This window comes from Castor canadensis, chromosome 7 (genome assembly GCF_047511655.1).
Source record: "Castor canadensis chromosome 7, mCasCan1.hap1v2, whole genome shotgun sequence".
Lineage (NCBI taxonomy): Eukaryota > Metazoa > Chordata > Mammalia > Rodentia > Castoridae > Castor > Castor canadensis.
In genome coordinates, this window is record NC_133392.1 from 99,590,003 (window position 1) to 99,610,043 (window position 20,041).

The window sequence follows — 20,041 nt, forward strand, 5'->3', positions numbered from 1 at the left end:
AACCAAGAGGAAATTAATCACTTGACTAGATCTATAACACAAAATGAAATTGAAGCAGCTATCAAGAGTCTCCCCAAAAGGAAAAGTCCAGGACCTGATAGATTCTGTGCTGAATTCTATCAGACCTTTAAAGAGGAACGGATACCAACCCTCCTTAAACTGTTCCATGAAATAGAAAGGGAAGGAAAACTGCCTAACTCATTCTATGAAGCCAGTATTACACTCATCCCAAAACCAGGCAAAGACACCTCCAAAAAGGAGAACTATAGGCCATTCTCCTTAATGAATATTGATGCAAAAATCCTCAACAAAATAATGGCAAACCGAATTCAGCAACACATCAAAAAGATTATTCACCAAGACCAAGTAGGCTTCATCCCAGGAATGCAGGGATGGTTCAACATATGAAAGTCAATAAACGTAATAAACTACATTAACAGAAGCAAAGACAAAAACCACTTGATCATCTCAATAGATGCAGAAAAAGCCTTTGATAAGATCCAACATCATTTCATGATAAAAGCTCTAAGAAAACTAGGAATAGAAGGAAAGTACCTCAACATTATAAAAGCTATATATGACAAACCTACAGCCAGCACTATACTTAACAGAGAAAAATTAAAAGCATTCCCTCTAAATCAGGAACTACACAAGGATGCCCACTATCTCTACTCCTATTCAACATACTACTGGAATTCCTAGCCAGAGCAATTAGGCAAGAAGAAGGAATAAAAAGAATACAAATGGTTAAAGAAACTGTCAAAATATCCCTATTTGCAGATGACATGATCCTATACATTAAAGACCCAAAAAACTCTACTCAAAAGCTCCTAGACACCATCAATAGCTACAGCAAGGTAGCAGGATATAAAATCAACATAGAAAAATCATTAGCATTTCTATACACTAATATGAACAAACTGAAAAAGAATATATGAAAACAATTCCATTTACAATAGCCTCAAAAAAAAATCAAATACCTAGGTGTAAACCTAACAAAGGATGTGAATGACCTCTACAAGGAAAACTATAAACTTCTGAATAAAGAGATTGAGGAAGACTATAGAAAGTGGAGAGATCTCCCATGCTCATGGATTGGCAGAATCAACATAGTAAAAATGTCTATACTTCCAAAAGTAATCTACATGTTTAATGAAATTCCCATCAAAATTCAATGACATTCATTACAGAGATTGAAAAATCTACCATGAAATTTATATGGAAATATAAGAGGCCACGAATAGCCAAGGCAATACTCAGTCAAAAGAACAATGCTGGAGATATCACGATACCTGACTTCAAACTATAATACAAAGCAGTAACAATAAAAACAGCATGGTACTGGCACAAAAACAGACATGAAGACCAGTGGAACAGAATAGAGGACCCACATATGAAGCCACACAACTATAACCAACTTGTCTTTGACAAAGGAGCTAAAAATACACGATGGAGAAAAGACAGCCTCTTCAACAAAAATTGCTAGGAAAACTGGTTAGCAGTCTGCAAAAAACTGAAACAAGATCCATGTATATCACCCTATACCAAGATTAACTCAAAATGGGTCAAGGATCTTAATATTAGACCACAAACTCTAAAGTTGATACAGGAAAGAGTAGGAAGTACTCTGGAATTAGTAGGTATAGGTAAGAACTTTCTCAATGGAACCCCAACAGCACAGCAATTAAGAGATAGCATAGATAAATGGGACCTCATAAAACTAAAAAGCTTCTGTTCATCAAAAGAAATGGTCTCTAAACTGAAGAGAACACCCACAGAGTGGGAGAAAATATTTGTCAGTTACACATCAGACAAAGGACTGATAACCAGAATATATAGGGAACTTAAAAACTAAATTCTTCCAAAACTAATGAACCAATAAAGAAATGGGCAAGTGAACTAAACAGAACTTTTTCAAAAGAAGAAATTCAAATGGCCAAAAAACACATGAAAAAATGCTCACCATCTCTAGCAATAAAGGAAATGCAAATTAAAACCACACTAAGATTCCACCTCACCCCTGTTAGAATAACCATCACCAGCAACACCACTAACAACAGGTGTTGGCGAGGATGTGGGGAAAAAGGAACCCTCTTACACTGTTGGTGGGAATGTAAACTAGTACAACCACTCTGGAAAAAAACTTGGAGGCTACTTAAAAAGCTAAACATTGATCTACCATATGATCTACCAATACCACTCTTGGGGATATACCCAAAAGACTGTGACACAGGTTACTCCAGAGGCACCTGCACATCCATGTTTTTTGCAGCACTATTCACAATAGTCAAGTTATGGAAACAGCCAAGATGCTCCACTACTGATGAATGGATCAAGAAAATGTGGTATCTATACACAATGGAATTTTATGCAGCCATGAAGAAGAACGAAATGGTATCATTCGCTGGTAAATGGATGGAATTGGAGAACATCATTCTGAGTGAGGTTAGCCTGGCCCAAAAGACCAAAAATCGTATGTTCTCCCTCATATGCGGACATTAGATCAAGGGCAAACACAACAAGGGAACTGGACTTTGAACACAGGATAAAAGCGAGAGCACACAAGGGAGATATGAGGATAGGTAAGATACCTAAAAAACTAGATAGTATTTGTTTCTCTCAATGCAGAGAAACTAAGCAGATACCTTAAAAGCAACTGAGGCCAACAGGAGAAGGGGACCAGGAACTAGAGAAAAGGTTAGATCAAGAAGAATTAACATAGAAGGTAACACACATGCACAGGAAATCAATGTGAGTCAACTCCCTGTATAGCTCTCCTCATCTCAACTAACAAAAACCCTTGTTCCTTCCTATTATTGCTTATACTCTCTCCTCAACAAAATTATAGATAAGGGCAAAATAGTTTCTGCCGGGTACCGAGGGGGTGGGGGGAAGAGGGAGGGGATGGGGTGGGGGGAAGAGGGAGGGGACGGGGTGGGTGGTACGGGAGGGGGTGGTGGGAGAGGGGAGAAATGACCCAAACATTGTATGCACATATGAATAAAAAAAAAAAGTTCAACCAGGATACAACAGAGACAATTGCACACTAATGTTTATTGATCACTGTTCCCATTAGCTAAGCTAAACACCCAGATGCCCTACAACTGATGAATGGATCAAGAAAATGTGGTCTATACATACAATGAAATTTTATTCAGCCAGAAGGAAAAATGAAACTATCTGGTTTGAAGGTAAATGGATAGAATTTAGAGGACATCATATTACGTAAAGTAAGCGAGGTTCAGAAAGACAAAGGCTGCATGTTTTTTCTCATTTGTGGAAGAAAGGTCCAAAAGATAAACATATACACAAAAGCAAACATGATCATATACATATCTACATGTAGACCATGTTTGTATTAGTGGAACTATACCATCGAACTTGGGGGAAGAGGGAAAGGAAAAGAGAATGATAGTTAACAATATCAAAGTGCACTGTATCTGTGAAAGGAAATTTGGAATGCTGTCGAAAAATGGGGGTTGGGAAGAAGTAAGGCAGAGTAATAGAAGGGGCTGAACTTACCAAAGTAAAGCATATTCACAACTGTGATGCAATGAGAAATCCCTTTAAACAATGACTTTAGAATTAATAATGAAAGACAGGAATGTAAAATAGGTACAGTGAGTGGGGTACTTCTGGGAGGGTGAAAGGAGCAGATGAAGGTGAAGGAATATGATTGATGGGCTTCATATACATTTAAGAAACAGAACAATGAAACCTAATGTAATTGCTTTAACTGGGATGGGGAGAGGATGACATGGGGGATTTGAGGGAGTGATCTAACCAATGTACAATGTAAGGCTATTCAGAATTGTACAATGAATATATGCTAATAAAAATGGAAAATAAATAAATAAAACTCCAATTACAAATGAAGTTTAATAGAAAGTGGAAGGGCATATAGATTTTTCAGGGGAAGAGAATGTCTATCCTCAGAGATAACCTACATCTGAACTTTCCTTGAACTAGCAGATCAAAGAGAGACATGTTAATGTCTCAGAAGACACAATGGTAAGTGACTACTCTTAATGCAAACTCAAAGTATCAATTATTATTCTTGTATTTTCTGAACTTAATTTTATAAACACCATATAAGTTTTCTACCATGTGCCAACAGTTTTATTTTATTTATTGCTTTACAAACAATACAAGCATCACCAACATTTATTAATCAAAACCACACTAAGATTCCAGGTCACACCTGTTAGAATTGCTACCATCAAGAACATCACCAACAACAAATGTTAGCAAGAATGTGGGGAAAAAAAGGAACCCTCATACACTGCTGGTGGGAATGTAAGGTAGTACAATCACTTTGGAAAATATGGAGGTGCCTTAAAAATGTAAAACTGGATCTGCCATATGATCCAGCAATACCACTCTTAGGGATATACCCAAAGGAATGTGACTCAGGATTAAGATATGGATTAAGAAAATGCGGTATTTATATACAATGGAATTTTATTTGGCCACAAAGAAGAATGAAATTTTGTCATTCGTAAGTAAATGGATGGAACTGGAGAACATCATCTTAAGCAAAGTTAAGCTCAGAAAGCCAAAAATCACATTCTCCCTTATGTGCAGATCATAGACCTGAAACAAATGCTGTAATATTATTGGACATGGTCACACACTAAGGGGAGAATGTGCATGGGAAGAATAGGAAAAGGGAAGGAAACCTAAAACTTGAATATGGTTGATGTGCTCACTGTATAGGAGAAAGCAGGGGTGAGCGGTGGGGGGTGGGGGTGTGGTCCAAATAATGTATACACATGTAAGTAAATGTAAAAATGATAAAATAAAAAATTAAATAAAGGGGACAATACATCAAAAAAAGTTACTAATAGTGAGGTGCTAAGCTACTTTGTATTTGATAATTCATTGAGCACTGATGATTCCACATGTATGTAAAATTATCACTATTTTATCCTATTTCATTGATAATGAAACTGAGGGTAATAAAGATTAAACATCCTATATAAATCATTTTCTAGTTGCTTTTCCATTTTATTTAATTTTATTTCTTTTTTTGGCACTCAGGGCCTCATGCTTGCTAGGGATATGCTCTTACTGCTTGAGCCACTTGGCCAGTCCCTGTTTTTCCACTTTTAACAGTAAAACAAAGATGACCCCCTCACAGGGGTCACAACCACAGCTAAATTGATTTTTGGAATCTTACATGCGTAAGTCAACTGCAAATTCTCTGAATTTGTGATATTTTACAAGTAACCTAATGATTTACACAGAAAGTATCTAATAAAGTTTATGAATATCATATAGTTTGATTATACATCCTATTTTAAGATTAACATTTTAGATTTAATTATCAAACACCCTGAAAGTAAAGAAAACATAAGGACCCTGCTACTGAGTTTTAGAAATATACATTTTCAATTTATTATGTAAGTTACAAATATAGACTAAGCTATATTTTCTAAGATATTAATACTTCTAGGTTCATGTAAGTTCATTAAGTGGAAAGTATTATGTGAGTCTGACATAGAAAATATAGTCTAAGAGCATACAAAAGACTCTAAAGAATGAAAAGGAAAGTTGCTTAGACTGACAGCCTAGTAAAGGAGACAAGAAACAAGTCTGTCTTAGAATATGTAGTGTTTCAATGTACAGGCATAATTTCTATATGCAATACCATAATGTTTTTCTTCTGTGAGACCCTTAGAAAGTTTGTAGGTATACAAAATTGCTTCTTTGTTTCTTGAGGTATTCTTTACATGCTGAACTTCAAAATGCATGTTTTCTACATTAGGATAGAGGACATCTATATGGCATAGTTCCAGGAAATGTGTAGCAAACAGTGTAAATGCCTAGAACATATAACAGTAAATATTAGTGCTCTTTAAATAACTAGAAAAATCTATTTAAGTACTTAAACATAAAACTTGAGTTTAATTTCCTAACAAGCTTGACAGAGATGTCAGAATGAACTAATATCATGAAGACTAACACGATCAGTCCACTTTCAAGTATTTTCAAATTTTACATTCAATGAAGGAAAATCATTATTATGCTTACACATATATACAAATGTTACATTATAGGAAAAGAACAAATACAAAATAAAATCATAAGAAATATATATAAGGATATCTAAAAATATGAAGTTAAAGCTATTAACTGAGATAACCATTTATTAGGAAGGTACACACACAAAATTCTAATAATTCCCTCAACTTTTTAAAATCCTCAATTTGGGGCTGGTGGAGTGGTTTAAGTGGTAAAGCACCTGCCTAGCAAGCATGAAGCCCTGAATTCAAATCCCAGTACCAAAAAAACTCCTCAATTTGAATGTAGCTTCTTCCTGTAAGCAGTATTTGAAAAGTGGAATCAATGGATTGTCTTAGATATTTGAAGTTTCCAAACATTTGTTTTGTTTCGTTTTTTGTGGTGCTGGATGAAATTTCCAGGATGAAATTCCCAAAGTTTTTAGTTTTATTAAAGCAAATAGATATCTGAATAACTGGTTATGTGTTAAGACATTCCTGGTGAAAACTAAATAGATGACCAGTGTAAAATTAAATAACAACATAGTAAAAAGAAGATATTTGGCTGGCAATATAGCTCGACCATGCAAGACTGGTAGCAGGAGGAGTAAAGGTTTTATATGTAACAGAAAAATGAAAATTCTCAACTACCTACTCGTTATAATTTGGATATGGTTTGAGAGTGTCTTCCATGGCTTAACTACTGGAAGCTTGGTCCTTAGTGGGGAGGGTATAATGGGAAGTAATTAGATTGTTGGAAGCACTGCTCTTGCAAGGAATTAATGCTGGTCTTGAAGAGTTCTCATGACAGTGAGGTGACACAAACAACCAAGACTACTGACTGTTTGGCTTTTGGATTACACTACTTAGAAGCTACAGAACATATTCAATAACAATAACATCCCTATCAAGGGTTAGGGATGTAGCTCAGTGGTACAGTGCTTGCTTACAATGTGCAAGGTTCTGGGTTTAAAAAGTATCAAATCAATACATTATAGTAACCTTGTAAAGTCTATTTCAGGTTAATTCAATTTAACAAATAAACATTCAGGCCTTATGTATTGCAAACATTATGCTAGGCACCAAGCATAGCAGAAATACAATAACTAACTTTAAGCTCCTTAAAAATCAGTAGGAATATATGCTTACTAAATTATCTATACTAGAAAAAGATATTCAAAAGGATCACTAAGAAAACTATTCTTACCTCTTGTATAATACTGAAATCTATACTGTATTAGAGTTCTCAAGAGACAGAGCAATAGGGTGGGTGGGTGGGTGGGTGGGTGGGTGGGTGGGTGTGGGTGTGTGTGTGTGTGTGTGTGTGTGTGTGTGTGTGTGTGTAACAAACTAATTATAAAGACTTGGCCCATAATCATGGAATCAAACAAGTTCCAAAACCTACAGTTGGCAAGCTGAAGATCCAGGAAAGCCAATGATGTAATACTACTTTGAATGACTGTAGTCTTCAAATCCAGAAAGAGCAGATCTTTGTGTCTAAAGGCAGGAAAGAGCCCATCTTCTACATTAAAGGTAGACAGGACATTCTTCTGACTTCTGAGATGGTCAGCCTTTTTGTTCTATTCAGGCTGTCAATGTATTGGATTGGGCCCAGAAGGGAGAGACATCTGCTTTACTCAGGCTATAATTCAAATGTTAATTTTCATGATGTAGACTAAAATAAAGCTTGACCAAATATCCTACCACTTTGTGGCTCGTCAAATTGATGCATAAAATCAACAGCTATAGATACGAATTAGTTTTTAGTTTTAAGTAATACATTCATCTTACTTATATGAGAAATTCTGATAGACTGACATATGCAGAATCATAAAAATCCTTTCTCTAATTTTTTTCCTCATTCCACATAATAAATCATTAGGGACTCTCAGTTAAGGTAAACAACTTTATCTTAGAGATATTTTAAAGAATTTTAAAAATGAAAAGGTATTTCCAAGTTTCTCATATTTGCATTATTATTTTAAACACATAGTTGATTTGTGAAATACTTTTTCTTCAAAGGACGTTTTAGCTAGCTAGGTAAAATGGGTTTTTCTGTGAAGTTATTTCAGATGCTTAGTGCTTCATTTCATGTTGTGACATCATAGACAACATTATTACAGGTGGAAATGATTGACTATTAAAATGTCATAGTACTTTTTCAGCCTGACTAAATTAAAGGCAAATGACTAACTCTTATATTAGTTGTATTTTTTTTATTTTTCTCTTTTCATTGTCTATACCATGGTTATCATACTAATCATTCCCACTTCCATCAGAAATAAAGCCAAAAAAGCTATAGTATGAAATTTTCTACCTAAAATTGTTTAAAAAGTTATTTGTGGGTGCTTGTTAGATCCAATTATGATAAAGATGTAAAATTTAATGCACTTAAAATAAGTAGGGAAATATACCTTTAGGTTTAGCAGATATTCACAAACAGCATAACAAATGCCAATACCTTCTTCTGTATTAGTACCTCTGCCAAGTTCATCAATTAATATGAGTGACTTGTCATTAGCATTATGTAGAATATATGCTACCTGAAAAATGTAATTTTAAATTATGCATTATAACCAAACATCTGTCACTATCACAGAAAAATGAGCTTATCTGAAATGTATTTTAATAGAGAAATCCTACTGACAAAAAATAACACATGGCTTTTCTTTCTAAAAATGGCATGACTAATAATTCCAATAAAATGGTTGGTGTATATATAAATAGACATAGGCATACACATATGAGACAATACAATAAATACCCATTACCTTAAAAAATGATGCTTTATGGTAAAGCACATTCTTTGCAAGCAAAAAGTCTGAGTTCAACCCCCCCCACCAAAAAAAACAAAAACCAAAAATGATGTATTAGATAGTGAAATAAAGCAGAGAATTAAACACTTAAATAAAGCTCAAAGATGGTCACTTTCTTCTCCACAAATGACTTATTGTCATAAAATAGTCAAAACCATCTCACACATTTATTTTACTGTCACTCTATGTTCACTAAAGAAGGAACAAACATTTTAGGAAAAAGTATCTAAGTCTTAATTCTTGTTTAAAAAATAAATTTAAATCCTTGACCAATAAACACCAACACTTATGTTCTTTTCCTCCTAAAGAATAAGATAGACTCTCACCTGTATTTTATGATGACACAATAGTAACTTTCGTGAGCATTTTACCTTTCTATGGGACTAAGGTTCTTGAAGGATAGGACCATTTAAAGATATACTCATTACTATCTTCCCCACAGACATTCAATATATAATAAATAATTACGTAAATTGTGGAGCAAATGATGACTTTATTCACCCTCTATTATATGCAGAAAATTATCTAACTCTACATTTACCCAATAATTCTTACCTAATGCAGCTATTCCAAAAAACACACTTAATTTCTTCAGCCCTCAAACATACTTGATATATGCTCAGATCAGCAACAGGGAAGGATGCATACTTTGGTACAGGAAGTGAAAGTTCTCCCTTTCTACCAGGCAAAGATAAGGGTGATTTTTAAAAGCCTCTAACACAGTGATATTTTATTTTAAAATCTAGCCTAAGGGGAACAATAGATTCTATGCAAAATGGTACTGAACATTGTTTTCTAAAGTCTTTTACATATTCCATCTAAAAACATGTAAGTCCATTTTTATTATCCAATAATATTAGCTTTTTCTTTTAAAACTGCATTTTTCTATGAAATATTGACTCTCATCTCCACCTAACACAGAAATTAGGAAGTTGTCTTTGACTGCCCTCTGGCTCTCAGAAAGGAGTATAAGCACATCTACAAGTTTTAGTAGAAGGCTATTTCCTAACATGATAATTGGTCATTAGTTGGAAAAGTGAATATTTCTAACATGAGAAAAGTTTTGTTTGGGTACCTCTTTCATTTCCTTCATAAATGTTGATGAATTTGTTTCAATGTCGTCATCAGTACTGATTCTTGTAAAGATCTGTTCAGCGATTCTAAAGGAAGAATATTCTGCAGGAACATACGATCCTGTAAAAATACAAAGCCAAAGTAAATGGAAATACTTTTATAAAATAAAAGGACTAACAGCATTTTGCATTTCTCAGCACATTTACTAAGATTATGTGGTGGGAAAAGCAAGATACTGAATTAACGAACACGGCCACAGCTCTATCACAGAACAGCACTTCAACTTTTCCAGTCTCATCATTACCATTTATAAAATGGAAATAGTTATCCTACCTACTGTACAGTTACTTGGAAGCTCAATTAGGGTAGCATCTAATCTCATATTTAACTATATCAGAAAGAAACAATTTTAAACTTCATAAACATTTTGAATAAGGTTATCAAATGATAAAGAGTAACATAAAAAAATGAATATTTGATCTTAGATTGATGGTAATAGTGTTGTTACAGAAAGTGCTATTATTTATCCATAAAAATATTCCTTGAAGAAAAACAAAATATAAAAATTTGAAGGAAATGCTTATGAAGCTCAAGTAGATAAAATCATTACAGAAAGAAATATCAGAAAACAGACTTTCATGGGAAGATGATAGATTAGACACTTCTTTCCTGAGACTTTTGTGATAAGAGCCAGGGTAACAAAGAACAAACTATTCTGAAGAGAAAAAGAGGAAGAGCCTCAGAAATCACAAAGGGGTAACAGGACAGTTGAAAAGAACAGAGAAACAGAAAGGCTACAAGAGAAAAAAGAAGGATACAGCCCACAGTTTCAACCCTAGCTGCCAAGGGAGGAGGGAAAAGGAAACAGCCCACAGTTTCAACCTCAGCTGCTCAGGGAGGAGGGAAAACTGAAGTCATAACCACAGGATAAGCCAGGCAAGCCCTGGTGAAACAGACTGGAGCCCTAGCTTCAGAATAAGTCCATAGTTCTCACAAGCCTTAAATCCAGTGCAAGGATTTATTGTGACAGTAACCCATCCTGTGTGGAAGGCCAGATTGGAGAAGAAATTCATTTTGTCACTCTTTACATCTTAGAAAGCTTTAGCCAGGTACCATCTTGAGAGGAAGTTTATTGTTTGAGACTAAACTACTCTGGGGATCTGAAAACAAGGAACAATTTCAAGTAAATCTGTCCAGGATACCTTTCCACAGTGTATGAGTGGGAGACAGAGTTGAGAGGCAGTCACAGAGAGTGGGAGGCTCAGATATGTGCTTGCTGAGAAGTTTAGGTAGTAGGGATCTCAGGCTATGAAAAGCCCTCTGTGATGAGGAGCACACTCCATTGCCTATGATAAGTGCAGAGACTAAGAGCTCCCAGCCTGTAGCAGCAGAACACATGGCCTCTTATTCTGCTTCCCTGCTATCTGTGGTTTGCTGTTGGGTGGGGCAGAGAGTGCTGACCCTTACAGGCAGTGTCAGGTTTCATTAGATTCTCCCCCACATCCTAGTGCAGATTTCAGTGCTCTGTTTGCTTGCCCCACTCTTCAACGCACTCAGAAGACAGCATGGACTTGGACACTTGCTACCCTTGGGTGTACAAACTTCAGGAGAGATGATTTGGAGCAGGTAGAAACCTACTTTTTGGGGCAAGAAATAACTCTAAGTATGCAAAGAAGGGAAGCTTCTACAGTGAATGCAGTCCTGAAGCTGACAACTGAACCCTGACAGGCCAGGCCCTCAACACACATTCATCATCCACCTGAACAGTGCTGTTGCTGTTACAGTGATTTTGTTTTCTCCTCACTGAGTGTTACTGGGGTTTGAGTCCACAAAAAAAGGGTGCTCACTAAACAGATCCATGGAAAAACTGGAAAAAAAATCGATCCCAATAGATGTGCAAATTACAACTTAGAAGAGCAAGAATATGAAAAAGAAAGACAACATAATTCCTCCAAAAGTTCGGCACTCTTCAGGAACTGAATACAAAGATACAGTAAAGGTTGAAATGCAAGACAAAGTAGTCAAAAGTCTTGTTGTAAAAATGATTAATGACCTAAAAGAGGATTAGAATAAACAGATGAATGAAGTAAAGATGTTAATTTTAAGACCTGGATGAGAAAGTTAACAACTTGGATGAGAAATTCAGCAGAGACATACAGATTCTAAAGGAAAAACAAATGGAAATCTTGGAAATAAAAAGCTCAACATATTAAAAAAAAAGTCTCAAAAGTAAGTGTCACCAAGAGACTACACCAGACTAAAGAAAGAATTTCAGGCATTGAAGACAAGGTTGAAGAATTATTATATTCAGACAACCGTAAATGAAAACAAAATCAGTCATGACCCCAACATCTAAAACCTCTAGGATACAATTAATATACCAAACTTATTTATCTATGGAATAGAAGAAAGGACCAAGACACTAAAGGCAAAGAAAACTTATTCAGTAAAATTATAGCAGAAAACTTCTCAAACCTAGGGAAAGAAATGTACATTCAAGTACATGAGGTATTTAGAACCCTAAATGGACATGACCAGAAAAGAACCTTTCCATGTCATATTATAGTTAAAATGCCAAGAGTACAAAACAAGGAGAACAATGAAAATTCTAAGATGGAAATGGTAAGTTACTTACAAAAACAAATTTGTCAGCATAACAACAGACCTAACTGCAGAAACACTAAAAGCCAGAAGAACACAGAACAATGTCTTTAAGGCCTCTAATCAAAGTAACTGCCAACCAAGACTCTTATATCCAGCAAAGTTATTCTTTAACATAAGAAGAGAATTAAAGGCAATAAGCATAAACTAAAGTAATTCATGCCCACGAAAGCCACCAAACAGAAGATAGTTAAGAGAATATTATACACAGAAGAGGAAGAAGATATACACAAGCATGAGAACTCAAAAAAAAATAAATCTCAGTAGGAGAATGGATCAATAAATGAGGTGGGAAAGAATAAAACATAACTTAGTAAACCAGCAAATATCTAAGATGTAGAAGAGAGAAGTTAATATATATATTACCTCTCAATAACAACCCTAATGTAAATGGACTTAACTCTACAATTAAAACACTAAATGTAGCCAGATGCCAGTGGCTCACACCTGTAGCCGTAGCTACTTAGGAGACTGAGATTAGGGGATTCATGGTCTGAAGCCAAACAGGCAAATAGTTTGTAAGTCCCCATCTCCAAAATAATCAGAGGAAAAAAATGGATCAGAGTGTCTGCTTTGCAAATACTCATTTTGCAAGCATGAAGCTCTGAGTCCAAACCCCCATCCTACCAAAAACAAAAAACAAAAGTAAAATAAAACAACAATGCCAAACCCTAAATGTAAATGGAATTACACTCCACTCAAACTGGCTAAATGGACTTAAAAACAAGATCCAACTATTTAAAGTCTACAAGAACTCACTTCACTGGCAAAGACATACAGACTCAAAGGCAAAGGCTGGAAAAAATGTGCCAGCCAGTCTGAATTCAAGCAGAATAGCTCTACATATTCTGATAGACTTCAATATCCGAAATTTGATGGAACATGGGCTAAAGGCTCAGCTCAAATGAGAGAGTGCCTGCCTAGCAAGCACAAGGCCCTGAGTTCAAACTCCAGAACTGTCTAAAGAAAATAACGAAATTATATGGAATAAAGAAGGTCACTATGCTATTAATAAAGAGAATAATCCATGAAGAAGATAGAACAATTATAAATACATATGTACCAAATGTTGGTGCACGCAATTTCATAAAATAAACACTACTAGACATAAAAAGGACAGATGGGTCCAGATATGATAATAGTGAGTGACTTCAATACCTTATTCTCATTGATAGGTCACCCAGAATAAAAATCAACAAAGGCACTTCAGAGTTAAACTTCACCAAAGATCAAATGAACTTAACAGACATCTATAGAATATTGGTCCGACAGACAATAGACAATAGACATTCTTCCTAGTAACCCAAGAAACTTTTTTTCCAAAGTAGATCACATTTAAGCCATAAAGCAAATCTTAACAAATACAAGAAAAATAGAATGATTTCTTATATATTATTAGATCATAATGAAATAAAATTAGACATTGACAGCAAGAAAAACTATAGAAACTCTGCAAATACATGGAGATTGAACAATACAATTTTGAATGATCAGTAGGTCCCTGAGAAGTGAGGGAGGAGGTTAAAGAATTCCTAGAATCAAATGAGAATGAAAATACAATTTACGTGAATCTTTGGGATACAACAAAGTCAGTTCTGAGATGGAAGCTTATAGCTATGAGTGCCTACAATTAAAAAAATCAGAAATCTCACATAAATAACCTAGTCATTCTTCTCAAACTCATAGATCAAGAATAAGTCAAACCTCAAATTAGTATATGAAAGGAAATAATAAATATCAGGGTAGAAGTCAAAGATATGGAGATTAAAACGATAATACAAAGAATCAATGAGACAGAAATAGTTCTTTGAAAAGATAAATAAGATTGAAAACCTTTAGCTAAACTAACCAAAAGAAAGAGGGAGAATATCCAAACTAATAAAGTTAGAGATGAAAAGGGGATATTACAACAGGTATCTCTTAAATCTAGATTATCATTAGGAGATATTATAAAAACATAAATTCCAAGAATAGGAAAATCCAGAAGAAATGTATAATTCTAGATACATATTACCTAACATAATTGAAACAAGAGAATATAAACAATCTAAACAGACCTATAACAAATAAAATCATAGTACTAAATGGTTTCCCAACAAAAAAAGCCCAGGACTGGATGGATTCACTGCTGAATTCTACCAGACCTTTAATGAACCAAAGCTCCTCAAACTATTCCATAAAATAGAAAAGGAAGGAACACTATCTAACTAACTCTATGTAGTCAATATTACCTTCATACCAACACCTAATAAGGACACAAAAATAATGAAAACTATAGATCAATTTCCTTGATGAACACAGATGCAAATATTCTAAATAAAATACTTGTAAACTAAATTCAACAACACATTAAAAAGATCACACACCATGATTAAGTTGCTTTCATTCCAGTGACGCAAGGACAGTTCAATACATAGAAATCAATAAATGTACTAGAGCACATAAATAGAATTAGGGACAAATCACATGATCACCTTAATAGATGCAAAAAATCCTTGACAGAATTCAATATCCCCTTCATGATAAAAAGACCTGAAGAAATTAGGAATAAAAAGAACACACCTCAACATAATAAAGACTATATATGACAAACATAGCCACTACCACAGTAAATGGGAAAAAAAATCCTCATTCCTATAAAATCAGGAATGAGACAAAGGTGTCCACTCTCTCCAGTCTTATTCAATACAGTGCTTAAATTCTGTGCCAGAGCAACAAAGCAAGAAAAAGATATAAAATGAGTTCAAATTGGGAATGACGAAGTCAAATTATCCTTACTGGCAGATGACATGGTCTTACATTTAAAAGACCCCAAAGATTCCACCAAAAAACTCCTAGATTTGATAAACAATTTTAGGATTATAAAATTAACACAGAAAAATTAGCAATGTTTCTATATACCAACAATGAACAGGCTGAGAAAGAAATCAGGCAAACAAATCCACTTACAATATCCTCAAAAATACATAGGGATAAACCTAATTTGTATGCAAATATGAATAAAAAAAAAAACCTAATGAAGGAGGTAAAAGAACTCTATAGTGAAAACTCTAAAACCTTGAAGAAAGGAATCAAAGAAGACACTAGAAGATGTAAACCCTTCCCATATTCATGGATTGGCAGAACTAATATTATAAAAATGGCTATACTAGTGAAAATGATCTACAGATTGAACAGAATCCCCATCAAAATCTCCATGTCATTCACAGAAATAGAAAAATCAATCCATAATTTAGCATAAAAGACCCCAATAACTAAAGCAATCCCAAGCAAAAGACCAATACTGGACATATGACAATTCCAGATTTCAAATTATCCTTCAGAGTCATAGTAACAAAAACAGCATAGTACTGGCACAAAAACAGACATGTAGACCAATGGAACAGAAGACCCAGAAATAAGCCCATATAGCAATAGTCACTTGATAATCAGCAAAAGTGCCAAAAATATGCCTTGGAAAAAAGACAGCCTTTTCAACAAATGGTATAGAAACAAATGAATATTCACATGTAGAAGACTGAAACTAGATCCCTACCTATCATTCTATACAAAAATCAATTCAAAATGTATCAAAGACCTTAATGCAAGACTTGAAACTTTGAAACTACTAGAAGAAAGCATAAGAGAAATCACTGAAGATATAGGAGTAGGAAACAACTTTATGAATAGAATGATTTCAATATTCAGGAATAAGAGCAAGAATTGACAAGTGAGATTGCATCAAACTGAAAACCTATGGACAGCAAAGGAAACAATTACCAAAGTGAGGAGACAGCTTACAGAATGGAAGAAAATGTTGTCCAGCTATCCATCTGGTAGAGGATTATTATCCAGAATATAAACAGAACTCAAAAAATAAACACTAAAAGAACAAATAATGCATTCAACAAATGGGCAAATGAATTGAACATATAGTTCTCAAAAGAAGTACAAATGGCCATTAAAATACATGAAAAAAATGTTTATCATCTCATCATTTTCATCCCAAAGTGGCTATCATCAAGAAAAACAAACAACAATTGCTGGTGAGGGTTCAGGGAAAAACAACCACTATATACTATTGGTGGGGTTATAAGTAAGTGTGGCCACTATGGAAATCAATGTGGAGGGTCCTCCAGAAACTAAAAATAGAACCACCATATAATTCAGCTATACCACTCTTGGGAAAATAAATACCCAAAGGAATGTAAGTAAGCATACAATAGGGACACCTACATTTCCATGTTTATTGCAGAACCATTCACAATAGTCAAGTTATATACTGAGCCTAGGCACACTTCAACAGATGAATGACAAAGAAAATATGGTATATATGTGCAATGGAGTATTTTTCAGTCATAAAGAATGAAATTAAATCATTTTCAAGAAAAAGGATAGAACTGGAGATCATCATGTTAAGGGAATTAAGCCATAATCAGAAAGACAAATATCATGTTTTCTTTCATATGTGAACTCTTGATTTAAGAAATAGGCATGAAAGTTGAAGGGGGACTATTTGGGAAGAGGAAGGGAGCTTTCAGTGGGAGGTGAAAGGGGGAAAGAAAATGGGGACAAAAATGATCAAAGTATATTATATACATATGGAAATTTCATAATGAAGCCCATCAAAATGTACCAAAAAGAAAATATCCATATTATTACAAATATTCAGAAATATGCAAAAAGCAGAAGGAAAGGTAAAATATGTAATTAAAAAAAAAGGTGTGGCCTGGGGGGGTCAAGTGGTAGAGTGCCTACCTACCAAGCATAAGAGACTGTCCTACTAACTAACCTAAAATATTCATCTTTTGAAAAGAAAATCTGACTAATGTGCTCATCTTTCTATATAATATAACATGAAAGGTATGATAGCAACAGTAATTACAATGACTGTACCTACTATTCACATACCAGGCATTTTACAGTCATTGTCTTGGATTCTCAAAAAACATAGGTATTATTATTCTCATTTTAACAATAAAAAAAGTGGAGGCTATGGGTCATAAAGATAGTAAGACATAGTTCTTACATGCAACTCTATTTTTAATATGCTTAAAAGTAGAGATTATAAACCTACATCAGTTTCCAACACATTATAATCTCACTATAAATGGATGCTAGAAACAAATAATGAAGTCTTGGAGCCAGACTTTTAATCAGAACTATCTGGATCAAAACAAAAACGAAACCTTCTTATTTCTCTAAGATACCAGGAATAGCCTGCTACCATCTTAATATTCTGGAGAAGGATGTTAATTTAAAGCAAAAATTTTAGTCAAACTGCCTGAGTTTGAATCCTAGCACTGCCTCTTACAAGCTATGAAATCTTTAACACATTACTCTTAATGTTTTGACTTATTCATCTATAACATGGAGTTAGCAATGTATTATGTTTAGATATTAGATTATTCAATTTTTTTGAGTATCAATCATATAATCCATGCATTTTGATAATACGTGCAAGGTCTAGGGGCATAGTGAACTCATGATTAGCCATTAGGAAAAGTAGGGTAGACTAAGTACAGAACTGATAGTGAGTGATCTTGAGCAAGTCTTTGAGCTTAACCTTCCTTATTTTTATCAAGGATCTACTACCTATTTGGATGAATAAAACAGAGATGGCCCTTGCCTTCAAAGAGAACTTATTACCTCTAAATACAACTTTCTTACAGAGTTTTCAGAAGGATTAAATGGGAAAATCAATACGAAAGTGCCAAGTAGAGAACACAGCATATATTACTAATTGGTATATGTTTGTTTTCTCCTCTCCCTTTACCTCCACCAAAAAAGCTTCTCAAGATTTCTTATCTATGTTTTAAGAAGCCTTCTGGCTGGTATTTTGTTCTGCTCTGCCTCTTGTCTATAAGTCATCTAAGTAAAATCTGATCGTGCCTTTCTCTTTCTAAATGTCTTCAGTATGTCCTTACAGATTGCTGGATAAAGTTCAGCCTCCTCAGGTAAGTATCTAACGCCCTTGGTAACCCAATTCCAGTCCACCTTCCCAGCTTTATATCCTCCCATTTTTCACAGTCATTCATTGCTTGACAAAGCAAAGGAACTACAGAGCCTCTGACTATTTGTAGTTCCTTGGGCACATCAATCTATCTTTTACTTTTATGCTTTAGGACATGTTCTTACCTCATTTGGAGAGCACCCTTCTTTCTCATACCTTTCCTTTCAATGCAAAGCATCATGTATGTATGTATGTATGTATGTACCTATGTATGTATGTGTGTATGTATATATATGTATACATACAGATATTTTATATATTGTATTATATATTTTATTTTAGTCCTTGTAACAATTCTTAGAGGTAAATATCATTGTAGTCTTCATTTGCAGATAGGCAAACTAAGAGTTAAAGAAGTTAAAAAATTTGCCTAATATTACACAGCTAGTAACTAGACAAGCTAGATCTACCTCCAAAGTCTATGCTCTACATATGCAAGCTTTTCAAGTCCCACTACTTCTTTTATGCTGAGATATTATGAGATATTTTATATAAAAAGATGATCTGTATATGTAATATCACAACTGTTGTCACTACTGCTCAAGTTAAGGGAAAATTTTCTATGTCCAATGTTATAATTTTGTGGAACTTTCATGCATGCTATTAAAGGCAGTTGTTTATTCTACTCATTCCATTTTTTGTCACAACAAAGTTGTTTTTGAACCTGAGATAATTACATGATTCCATGTAGTAATAATTGTTACAACCTGTTATACTGGGGAAGTTACTTATTCTGTAACAGTCCATAATGTAATACTGCAATATTAAAAGTTGGAAATCATATCCAAATCAGATAAAGTTTGATAAATACCAACAGCAAAAATTATGATCTATGTAAGAGAAACACTATTACACTTTAGGTAAGAGAATCTATTCCAAACTTTTCTTGGGTTAGTGAAGCACTTGAATCTAAAAACTAAGTATAAAACATTTTGAAAAGAGAACAGAATTATAAATATAAAGTAAAATCATAGCTCACCAATTTGGGCCATAATCTGACAAAGTGCAATTTGTTTTAAGTATGTGGATTTCCCACTCATATTTGGTCCAGTTATTATCAAAAAATTACTCCCTTCTGTAATATAGGTATTGTTGGCAACAGGCTTTTCCACAGATATTTTTTCAAGAATAGGATGCCATCCCTGTTTGATTGCTAAAGTATCAGTAAACTCTGGCCGAACTGAAGGAAAAAACAGTTGTAAAAGATTAGCATATTTATATCTAAATATTTTGTGGTATGTGTGTACTATGCAAAGCTTAGTGATTTTACTAGGGTCAACTTGGGACAATAATTTAAGCTTATTGTTTTATCCATGTTCCTATCTGAATGCCTCTATATTATTATGGATATACTCTAAACTCTATTCATTTCCAGAAAACTCTAGAATTTATCTCCTTGTCACTGTCCTGGTCACCAAAACAGTTTATAAAATTTTCCTATCTGTATAGATTAAAGAGAACCAAGTGGTCATCGGCAATAATTTTTAAATAACAAG

The 20,041-nt window shown here is 34.2% G+C and overlaps 1 protein-coding gene across 1 annotated transcript in view; it reads right to left on the reverse strand.

The window, feature by feature from the left end:
* Msh4 (mutS homolog 4) overlaps positions 1–20,041 on the reverse strand; it is a 98,676-nt gene that overhangs the window by 16,708 nt on the left and 61,927 nt on the right. Inside the window, exons 15-18 of the mRNA XM_074079741.1 lie at positions 19,525–19,725; positions 9,894–10,012; positions 8,417–8,545; positions 5,651–5,825 (exon numbers count right to left, since the gene is read on the reverse strand). Coding sequence (XP_073935842.1) covers positions 5,651–5,825; positions 8,417–8,545; positions 9,894–10,012; positions 19,525–19,725 — 624 coding nt within the window. The remainder of the gene's footprint in view (positions 1–5,650; positions 5,826–8,416; positions 8,546–9,893; positions 10,013–19,524; positions 19,726–20,041) is intronic.